The sequence below is a fragment of the Rhinopithecus roxellana genome, chromosome 13 (assembly GCF_007565055.1).
Source record: "Rhinopithecus roxellana isolate Shanxi Qingling chromosome 13, ASM756505v1, whole genome shotgun sequence".
Taxonomy (NCBI): domain Eukaryota; kingdom Metazoa; phylum Chordata; class Mammalia; order Primates; family Cercopithecidae; genus Rhinopithecus; species Rhinopithecus roxellana.
This window is the reverse complement of record NC_044561.1, coordinates 89,539,233-89,551,424: the sequence shown is the minus strand read 5'-3', so window position 1 is coordinate 89,551,424 and position 12,192 is coordinate 89,539,233. Positions and strand designations below refer to the sequence as shown.

Genomic DNA, 12,192 nt, shown 5'->3' with positions numbered 1-12,192 from the left:
AACCAAAATCATCTGGGACATCATGCTTCCTCCAGCACTTCCAAAGGTGTAATATATCAGTGCCTAAAGTAAAAACAAACAAACAAAAAACCCCCCAAACCAGGTTGGCCATTAAAATTTGAAACTCAAACCAACGATTCCTTTTTTATTCCGAGTCCCACAATGACCCATTGAGTTACTCCAAAATAAATTTCAAATTTCACTCTCCTTTGTAAAGATGGCTGCCGTTTATTAGGGGTTTACTAATCTCTGGAGTCTGTGATAAGGGCATTGTATGAGATATTTCATTTAATCATCATAATTTCCCTATGAAGCAGATACTATCTATCCTCAATGAAGAAGTTGACTTATGAGGCTTTAAGAAACTTATGGCATAAGAACACTACATTTCTTTGACTATTAAGCTGGTGCTTTCAACTACTACACTAGAGTGAACCCCTTTAATTAATGAGTGGATTTTATTCAATGTCCCTTTTAAAGAAATCAATTTTGTTCCAGAATAAAACAGAATGACCTTTACCTTAGCTTGATCATATTCCATTCCTATTCCATAAGAAGACAAAAATCCTAATGCCTAAAGCACAAAAGAAAAAACACAATTTAATCAATTTATCTCATATTTATTCTTATCTATATGGATAAGGGATATCTTAAATGTCTGCTTCATAATTTGCATTAATTTCTTTTTTTTTTTTTGAGACGGAGTCTCTCTCTGTTGCCCAGGCTGAAGTGCAGTGGCATGATCTCGGCTCACTGCAATCTCCACCTCCAAGGTTCAAGCGATTCTCCTGTCTCAGCCTCCTGAGTAGCTGGGACTACAAGTGCCCACCACCACCCCTGGCTATGTATATATATATATATACACACACACACACACACACACACACATATATAAATATATATAGTATTTTTAGTAGAGACAGAGTTTCACCATGTTGGCCAGCATGGTCTTGATCTCCTGACCTCGTGATCTGCCCGCCTTGGCCTCCCAAAGTGCTGAGATTACAGGTGTGAACTATGGCACCCAGCACCCGGCACCCGGCCTCTTTCTTTGTTTTTTTTTTTTTTTTTTTTTTTTTGAGATGAAGTTTTGCTGTTGTTGCCCAGGCTGGAGTGCAATGGCGCGCTCTCAGCCCACTGCAACCTCCACTTCCTGGGTTCAAGTGATTTTCCTGCCTCAGCCGCCCAAGTAGCTGGGATTACAGGTGCCCACCACCATGCTGGCTAATTTTTGTGTTTTTAGTAGAGATGGGGTTTCACTGTGTTGGCCAGGCTGGTCTCAATTGACCAGATGGGGTTTCACCTGAGGCCAGGCTGACCTCAAGTGATCCACCTGCCTCGGCCTCCCAAAGTGCTGGGATTACAGGCGTGAGCCACCACGCCCAGCCATTGTTAATTTATTTCTTATACCATAACAAAGCAACCCTTTTACATTTTTTTTAAGGCTGCAGGAATTTGGGAATGCTCACAATAGTGGGAGGTTTGTGTAATATATGTAAATATAGGCTAATTCTTACTGTACTTTAGTATAAATGATAGTAATAAAACCAAGGGCCCTTTTATACTTTATTGGAAATGAAATACATTTCCTTCAATATTTAAAACATTTAGATTTGGATACTTTTCTTCATATTATTTTTAATGTGATGGATGTAAAATATTCAAACAATAACAAATACACTGAATAAAAAAATGAAAGGCTGAGCACAGAGCAAGATGATGGAATAGGAAGCCTCAGACTGCATTCCCTTGCAGGGACAGTGATTTAATTATATATGATCAAAAAAGCCTTTTTGAGAACTCCAGAAACCAGTTAAGAAGTCATAGGACAGCAGGCAAGCTAAAAGTCAAGAATAGTCCATGAAACAGGTAAGAAAAGCCATTTAATTTCATCCATGATCCCTCCTCCCTCAAGCCAGCACAGCTTGGTGCTCTCAGGAGAAAAAGCCCAACTGACAGTTACTACCTTGGGAGGGAAAGAGAAGAAAGAAACGTATGACTTTTCAGGGGGTTGTTCCAGTGACTGGTTTTTTCCTCACCTAACTCACAGTGCTGACAGAACCAGTGTATTTTCCATCCCTAGGGGCTACTGAGAACAAAAGAGCTCAATGGCTTACCGCAGTGCCAGAGAACCTGCGGTACCACAGACAGACATCAGAAGGAGTAAGAGATTATAAACTCCTGGAAACAAACAAACAAACAAACAAAGTGGCAAACCACTCTAATTGGGAAATTACATGCACAAGCCCAGAGAAGATGCATCCCCAGAAAAGGTTTGAGAAGCCTTCAGAATTTTTAACTGTGCTGATTGGTGAAGGCCTTTCACATATGAAGCTAGTCTATAAAGACTAGGAGAGATAGTTGTTTTTTCAAGTGCACAAATCATAGCAAAATAATAATAATAGCAACAACAACAACAAGGCACACAAGGAAACAGGAAAAGATGGTCCTATGGAAGGAACAAAATCTCCTGAAATCAACCTTAAAGAAACACCAAACAATGAATTACCTAACAAATAATTCAGAATAATCATCTTGAAGAAGTTCAATGAACCATAAGAGAATACAGAAAATAAAATCTGGAAAGTGATGCATGAATGCAATGAGAATATCAACAAAGAAAAACTATTAAAAAAACAGAAATTCTGGGCTGGGTGCAGTGGCTTATGCCTGTAATCCCAGCACTTTGGGAGGCCGAGGTGGGCGGATCACAAGGTCAGGAGATTGAGACCATCGTGGTTAACACGGTGAAACTCCGTCTCTACAAAAAAAAAAAGAAAAAAAAAAAAATTAGCCAGGCGTGGTGGCAGGTGCCTGTAGTCCCAGCTATTTGGGAGGCTGAGGCAGGAGAATGGTGTGAACCTAGTAGGCGGAGCAGTAAGCCAAGATCATGCCACTGCACTCCATCCAGCCTAGGTGACAGAGCGAGACCCCATCTAAAATAATAATAATTAAAAAACCCAGAAATTTTGAAGCTGAAGAATACAATATCTGAATTTTAGAAATGCACTAAAGGAATTCAATAATAGAGTTGATGAAACTGATGAATCAGCAAACTTGAACATAGGTCATTTGAAATTATTGAATTAGAGGAACAAAAAGAAAAAGGAATCAAGAAAAGTAAAGAAAGCTTAAGGGACTTATGGGATACCACCACATGGAACAATATACACATTATGAGAGTCTCAGAAGAAGAAGAGAGAGAAAGGACAGAGAGGTTATTTGAAGATAAAATGATTGAAAACTCATGAATCTGAGGAAGGAAACAGGCATCTAAATTCAAGAAGCTCAAAGGATTCGAAGTGAGATGAACCCAAAGAGCCCCAAACCAAGACACATTACAATCAAGTTTTCAAAAGTCAATGGCAAAGAACGTTGAAAACCCCAAGAGAAACGCCACTGGTCACATATAAGGAAGCTCCTGTAACATCAGCAGATTTCCCAGCAGAAACATTACAGACCAGAAGAGGATGGGATAATGTATTCAAAATGCTGAAAGGAAAAACTGTCCAGATCAGGCATGGTGGTGCACATCTGTAATCCCAGCACTTTGGGAGGCTGAGGTGGGCGGATCACAAGGTCAAGAGATTGAGACCATTCTGGCCAACATGGTGAAACCCCATCTCTACTAAAAATACAAAAATTAGCTGGGCATGGTAGTGCATGCCTGTAGTCCCAGCTACTTGGGAGGCTGAGGCAGGAGAATCACTTCAACCCAGGAGACGGAGGTTCAGTGAGCCAAGATCGCACCACTGCACTCTAACCTGGCGACAGAGCAAGACTCCATCTCAAAAAAAAAAAAAAAAAAAAAAAAAGGAGAAAAGGGAAAGAAAAAGCTGTCCACCAAAAACACTGTATTTGGTAAAAGTGTCTGTCCTTCAAAAATGAAAGAAGAATAAAGCCCTTCCCAGACAAACACACACTGAGGGAGTTTATCATTAGACCTGCTTTGAAGGAATTGCTAAAGGCAGTCCTATAAGTTGAAAAGAAATGACTCTAGAACTCTAGAAAGCAACACAAAAGCATGTGAAAATATAAAGCTCTATGAAAAGGTAAATATGTAGACAAATACAGAATCCTGTAGTATTGTAATGGTGGTGCATAAATCAATTCTGGTATATAATTTAAAAGACAAAGCATAGAAATAATTATAACTATCAAACTATATTAATGTATATAAAATATTAAAAAGATATAATTTGTGACATCGATAACATACAGTGGTGGGAAGATATAAATGACTTGAGATTTTATGTGTGATTGACATTAAGTCATTGTCAGTTTAATATAGATTGTTATAAGTATAATATATTTTGGCCATCCACAGTGGCTCATGCCTGCAATCCCATCACTTTGGGAGGCCAAGGAGAATGGATCACCTGAAGTCAGGAGTTTAAAACCAGCCTGGCCAACATGGTGAAATGCTGTCTCTACAAAAATATGAAAATTAGTCAGGTCTGATGGCAGGCACCTATAATCCCAGCTACTTGGTAGGCTGAGGCAGAATTGCTTGAAACTGAGAGGTGGAAGTTGCAGTGAGCTGAGATCGCACCATTGCACTCCAGCCTGGGCGACAGAGTGAGACTCCATCTCAAAAAAAAAAAAGTATAAGATATTTTTATAAATTCTTCATGATAATCACAAAGAAAATGTGCATTGAAGATGCACGAAGAAAATGAAAAAGGAATCAAAGCACACCATCAAAACAAAAACAAACACACACAACTAAAAACAAAGGAATACAGTAAGAGAGGAAAAGAAGGACAAAATAACTACAAGATATGCAGAAAAAAATAACAAAACAGCAATAGTGACTCCTTCCCTATCAGTGATTGCTTTAGATGTAAATGGATTAAACTTCCCAATGAAAAGATATAGAGTGACTGAATAAGAAAACAAGATTCAGCTACTGTCTACAGGAGATTCACATTAGTATAAGGACACACATAGGCTGAACCTTAAAGGATAGGAAAAGATATTCCATGTGTCAAATTATGTACCCACTTAACAGACAAGATGGACTCCCTGTGATTGAAAATTTAAAAGCAGAACCAAGAGTTATATGGCAGGGCGAAGAAATGGTCACACTCTCTGTGTCCTTGGAAAGCATTATAAAACCCGTTTTTCCACAACGAAGTCAAAGAACAATTCCTGAAAATAACTGCAACTAGAAATTCCTCAACTGACCCCAACAGACCACCTGGTGCCTCCCCACTGACCACCTGGAACCAGCTAATTAAGACAGACTGGTGAAATGGGGCTTAAAGATCGTTTAATCAAGACTCTGTTCCCTACTCCCATGATTCCCCTCCCCTGACCTGTGTTTTTGGCCTTTATAAACTCTAACTTTCCAACCCCGACCTCAGGTCACACTTTGATTTTGCACTGAAGGCTGCATCTCTCCAATCTGCAGATTGCTTTTAGAAAATAAAGCTCCCCCTTTTCCTCAACAGAACTCATTGATCTTTTGTTAACACAGGCAAACGGTAACCGAAAAAGAGCCAGACCAGCCCTACTTATATCAGAGAAAACTGACTTTAAGCCAAAAATTGTCGTAAGAGACAAAGAAGAACATTATATAATGATAAAAGGTTCACTTCATTAGAAAGATGTAACAATTATAAATATATATGCATCTAAGAGCAAAGCATCCAACCATATGAAACAAATATTGACAGAACTGAAGGAAGAAATAGAAAGTAACGCAATAGTAAGAGATTTCAATACCCCCACAGTCAATATTAAATAGAACAATCAGATAGAAGATCAATAACAAAAGACCTTATTATGTTTACACAATAAGGTCCATTACAGACCAGTTGGACCAAACAGACGTATGCGGAACATTCCACTTTACAGGAGCAAAAGTATACGTTCTTCTCAAGGGCACATAAAAACAGTCTCCAAGATAGATCACATTTTGGGACAGAAAACAAGTCTCAACAAATTTAAGAATATTTAAATCATACCAAGTATCTTTTCCAAACCCAATGGAATGAAACTAGAAATCAACAGCAAAAGGAAAACTAAAAACTTCACAAATATGTGGAAAGAAAAAATGACATATTCTTGAGCAACCAATGAGTCAAAGAAGAAATCACAAGGGAAATTAGAAAATATCTTGAGAAAAATGAAAACAAACAACAAAACACATGAAAACTTATGGGGATGCAGGAAAACATCCCATAAGATGCTAAGAGGGAAGTTTAGAGCAGTATGTGATATAAAATGCATTACTAAAGAAGATCTCAAATCAGCAACCTAACTTTATACCTCAAAGAACTAAAAAAAGAACAAACCTAACCCTAAGTTAGCAGAAGAAAGGAAATACTAAAGATTAGAGTAGAAATAAGAGAGACTAGAAAGCCAATACCAAGAAGTCAACAAAACTAAAGGTTAGGTTTTTAAAAAATATCGACAAAAGTTTGACCAGGTGCAGTGGCTCATGCCTGTAATCTCCAGCACCTTGGGAGGCCAAGGTGGGTGGATCACCTGAGGACAGGAGTTCGAGACCAGCCTGGCCAAAATGGCAAAACCCCATCTCTAATAAAAATACAAAAATTAGCCAGGCATGGTGGCAGGCACCTATAATCCCAGCTATTGGGGACCCTGAGGAGGAGAATCATTTGAACCCAGGAGGTGGAGGTTGCAGTGAGCAGAGGTCATACCACTGCACTCCAGCCTGGGCGACAGAGCAAGACTTCATCTCACAAATCAAAACAAACAAACAAAAAATCAACAAAATTTGCAAACCTTTAGCTAGATCAACAAGACAAGAGAGAAGACTCAGCAAAATTCAGAAGTGAAAGAGGAGACATTACAAACGATGCCACAGTAATAAAAAGGATCATACTGTTATGAACAATCATACACCAACAAATTGGATGACTTAAAACAAATGGATGAATTGCTGGAAAAATACAACCTACCAATACTGAGGTTTGAAGAAATAGTAGATCTGAACGATTTGTAACTAGTTAATAGGCTGAATCAGTAATCAGAAACCTCCCAACAAAGAAAAGCCCAGGACCAAATGCCTTCACTAGAGAATTCTACCAAAAATTTAAGAATTAACAGAAATCCTTCACATTTTCCAAACTTTCTATGAGGCCAGCATTACCCTGATACCAAAACTAGACAAGGACACAACAAGAAAACCATAGACCAATATACCTGAATATTGATGCCAAAATCCTCAATAAAATACTAGCAAACTGAATTCATGGCACATTAAAAGGATTATACACCATGACCAAGAGGAACTTACTCCTGAAATACAAGAATGTTTCAACATATAAAAGTCAATCAGGCTGGGGCAGTGGCTCATGCCTGTAATCCCAACACTTTGGGAGGCCTAAGTGGGCAGATCGCTTGAGCTCACGAGTTTGAGACCAGCCTGGCCAACATGGCAAAACCTTGTCTCTACAAAAAATACAAAAATTAGCTGGACATGGTGGTGCGTGCCTGTATTCCCAGTTATTTGGGAGGCTGTGGTGGGAGGATGACTTGACCCCAGGAGGTGGAGGTTGCAGTGAGCCAAGATCACGCCACTGCACTGCACTCTAGCCTGGGGAATAGAGCCAGATCTTGTCTTAAAAAAAAAAAAAAAAAAAAGTCAGTTCCATAATACAACACATTAACTGAATGGACGACAAAAGCTATTGATGGATAAAAAATATCTGACAAAATTCAACATGCTTTTGTGAGAAAAACACTCAACCAACAAGGACTAGAAGGAAATTACCTCAGCATAATAAAAGCTATATATAAAAACTTACAACTTACATCATACCCAATGGTCAAAAACTGATTGCTTTCTAAGATCAGAATCAAGGCAAAGATGCCCACTTTTGCTACTTCCATTCAGTATAGTCATGGAAGTCCTAGACAGAACAATTAGGCAATAAAAAGAAATAAAAGTCATCCGAATTGGAAAGGAAGAAGTAAAATGATCTCTATTCCCAGATGACATGATCTTACATGTAGAATTCCTAAAGATTAGACACACACACACACACACACACACACACACACACACTGTTAAAACTATTAAATGGATCAGGCGCGGTGGCTCACCCTTGTAATCTCAGCATTTTGGGAGGCCAGGGCGAGTGGGTTGCTTGAGGTCAGGGGTTTGAGACCAGCCTGGCCAACATAGCGAAACTCCATCTCTACTAAAAATACAAAAAAATTAGGCAGGCGGGGTGGCAGGTGCCTGTAATTCCAGTTATGCGGGAGGCTGAGGCATGAGAATCATTTGAACCTGGGAGGTGGAGGTTGCAGTGAGCTGAGATCATGCCATGGCACTCCAGCCTGGGCAACAGAGTGAGACCCCATCTCAAAAACAAACAAACAACAACCCCCCTCCCCACAAAAACTAATAAATGAATTCAGCAGAGCTGCAGGACACAAAAACACCGTGCAAAAATCAGTTGTGTACCTATATACTAGCCACAAATAATTAAGAAAAAAGGAAGAAAAGAAAACACTTCCACTTACAATAGCATTAAAAAGATAAAATACTTAGGAATAAACATAACTAAAAAAGTAAAAGACTTTTACATAAGTCACTACAAAACATTGCTGAAAGAAATTGAAGATACAAATCAATAAGAAAACAGCTGTGTTGATGGATCATAAGACTTAATATTGTTAAAATCCTCATACTATTCAAAGCAATTACAGATTTAATGCAATCCCTATTAAAATATCAAGTTATTTTTTGCAGAAATAGAAAAACCCGTCCTAAAATTCATATGGAATTGCAAAAAACCTCTGCATAGCCAAAACAATCTTGAGAAAGAAAAACAAAATGGGAGGCCTCATACTTCCTGATCTCGAAACATTCTACAAACCTACAGTAGTCAAAACCGTGTAGTACTGGTATATAGACAAACATTTAGACCAACGGAACAGAATGCATAAAACAGAAACAAAACCTCACATACGTGGTCAAATGATCTTTGACAAGGATGACAAGGCTGCACAATGGGGAAAGGATAGTCTCTTCAACAAGTGGGGTTGGGAAAACTGGATATCCACATGCAAAAGAATGTAGTTGGACCCTTACCCTAGATCATATACAAAAGTTAATTAAAGATGGAATAGACCAAAAGTAAGTCCTGAAACTATAAAACTCCTCAAACAAACTGTAGAGGAAAAGCTTCATGACAGTGGATTTGGCAGTGGTTTCTTGGATATGACAATAAATGTGCAGGCAACCAAAGCAAAAATGGACAAATGGAACTACACCAAACTTTAAAAAGTAGGAAAGGAAACAATCGATACAGTAAAAAAGCAACCTGTGGAACTGGAGAAAATATTTGCAAACCATATATCTGATAAGGGATTAATATCCAGAATGTATAAAAATTATTACAACTCAATAACGAAAAACTCCCAAGTACCCCAATTTTTAAAATGGGTAAAGACCTCGAATACATATTTCTCCAAAGATATACAAATGGCCAATAGGTATATGAAAAGGTGCTCAACATCAAGATGCTCGGCATCATTAATCATGAAGGAATGCGAAAGAAAACCACAATAAGAGGCCAGGAGTGGTGGCGCATGCCAGTAATCCCAGCTACTCGGGAGACTGAGGCAGGAGAATCCTTTGAACCCAAAAGGTGGAGGTTGAAGTGAACCGAGATCGTGCCACTGCACTCCAGCCTGGGCAACAAGAGTGAAAACGCCCTCTCAAAAAAAAAAAAAAAAAAAAAAAACAAAAAAAAAAACAAAACAAAAATAACCCACGATAAGCTATTACTTCATACCTGTAAAGATGGTCACTATAATCACACACATACACACACACACACACAAACACACACAATAAGATATTACCTCATACCTATTAAGCTGGCCACTATAAACACACACACACACACACACACCCCCCAAAAAAACCCAGAAAATAAAAAAACTGGTGAGGATGGGGAGAAATAGGAACACTGTGCACTGTTGTGGGAATGTGAAATGGTGCAGCTGCTATGGAAAACAGTATGGAGTTTCCTTAAAAAATTAAAAATACAATTATCATATGATCCAGCAATTCTGCTTCTGGGTATATAACCAAAAGAACGCAAAGCAGTCTCTCAAAGAGTCTAGTTTCCACCCAGTAGGTGGAGCGGACACATGGTATTGATTAGAAGTCTATAAAAAGAGCAGTCCTAACTCCTGTCCTGTGCAGCCAGGCAGATAGCCCATCCCCTGACCCCACTGGAGATGGGAGGCTTATTCCCTGAAGAAATTAAACCAAGGAGACTTCAGACTTTGAGACACAGACACATTAAAGAATATCAGTGAAGAACAAGGCTGAAAACAGGAGTATTAGAAAAGTCTACATTCTGTATAATGAGTCTCCGGCTCTCTTTCCCAGAACTATCATATTTATAACCCCATGCAGGAGGTATCTGAGATACCTCCTACTCTCTTACCCCAAGTAACCAATTTGCCATCAACTTCCAGTGAATTTCACCTCTACAATATGTCTCTAATTCATTTCTTTCAGCACCTGCTATTGTGAGTTAGTCTCAATTCTCATCAGGACAATTGTAGTAGTATCCAGGCTTGTTCTCCTCCTCTCCATTCTTCATGTATGGGTAGAGCCAAATCTGCTTATGTCGCGTTGGCCCTGTTTAGCACTTTTTAATGGCTTCCCATTGTTTTTTATTTTTATTTTTATTTATTTATTTTGAGACAGAGTCTCGCTCTTGTCACCCAGGCTGGAGTGCAATGGCCTGATCTCAGCTCACTGCAACCTCCACCTCCCAGGTTCAAGTGATCTCCTGCCTCACCCTCCCTAGTATCTGGGATTATAGGCACCTGCCACCGTGCCCAGATAATTTTTGTATTTTTAGTAGAGATGGGGTTTTACCATGTTGGCCAACTGGTCTTGAACTCCTGACCTCAGGTGATCTGCCTGCCTCGGCCTCCCAAAGTGCTGGGATTACAGGCGTGAGCCACTGTGCCCAGCCTGTTTTTTATTTTTTTAATTAATTTATTTATTTTAAAAAAGATGCCATGTGACGCTAACCCATTGTTTTTTAAATGTTCTCTTGAGTATACTAAGTTGACACATTATCATCTGTAAATAATAATTTTGTAAGTTCCTTCATGTAACCCATTTCCTTTTGTTTTATTGGGTAAAACTTCCAGAACAATGTAATGAATTGTGGTCATGGCAAGTATTCTTTTTTTTTTGTTTCTGATTTTAATATGGATGCCTGTTATAGTTTGCTATTATATATACATTTTGCTAATAATTTCAATTAAATGTTCTCTGTTTACTAACTTTTAGAATCACAAACAAATGTTGAATTTTATCACTCTATTTTCAGCATGTATTATAATCATTTATATTTTTTCTTCTTAGCATATTAATAAAATTCACTTAATCAGCATTTACTAAGCAGATAGTGCCAGGCACTGTCCTCTGCACTGGAGGTTAGAGAAATCAAAAAGAAAGTCAAAGCCTGTGTGCTTCCCTGGCAGAAGGTGGAAGGGCAGAAGGAACAAACTTCGTCCCTCAGGCCCTTTTATAAGGGCACCTAGTCCTATACAGGGGGCACCACCCTCATGGCTTAATCACCTCCTGAAGGCCTCACCTATTAGTAATGTTATATTGGGCATTAAGTTTCAACATGAATTTTGGAGAGGACACAAACACTCAAATCACAGCAAGTACCATGAAGAAAACTAAAGCAGGATAAGTAGGTAGAAAGTGATACGGTGCTATTTTATTGAGATTAAGCTACAAAAATGTATTCTTAATGTTGAATTATCTTAATATTTCTGGTTAAAAATCCTACTTGATTAAATTTCATGCTTTTCAATTTGCTAAAATTTTATTTAGAAACCTTATATTGGTGTTTATAAATGAAATCTGCCTGTTTTATTCTTCTGGATTCTTATTAAGGCATTTTAGAGTGATATTTAAAGATCTTCTTTTTTAAAAATAATTTACATAATAGAAAAAAATTTATGATGATTTCATTGTATAGAATTTCCTAGTAAAACCATCTGAGTGTAGTGTCTTTGGAGAGGCTTATCTTTGACATTTTCAATTTGTTCCATAGTTATAGGTCTAGTCAAGGCTCCTACCATATTGATATGAGTGTGACCTGTAATACCCTACGGGAGGAACTGATTTATATTTTCTGGAAAATGTCTTTATTTCATCTAGATTTT

The 12,192-nt window shown here is 38.3% G+C and overlaps 1 protein-coding gene across 3 annotated transcripts in view; it reads right to left on the bottom strand.

The window, feature by feature from the left end:
- Positions 1–12,192, bottom strand: part of SEL1L2 (SEL1L2 adaptor subunit of ERAD E3 ligase) — a 158,009-nt gene that overhangs the window by 45,578 nt on the left and 100,239 nt on the right. For all 3 annotated transcript variants that reach the window (XM_010355255.2, XM_030915182.1, XM_030915183.1), the window contains 2 exons: positions 521–574; positions 4–63 (listed from right to left, as the gene is read on the bottom strand). In XM_010355255.2, coding sequence (XP_010353557.1) covers positions 4–63; positions 521–574 — 114 coding nt within the window. The remainder of the gene's footprint in view (positions 1–3; positions 64–520; positions 575–12,192) is intronic.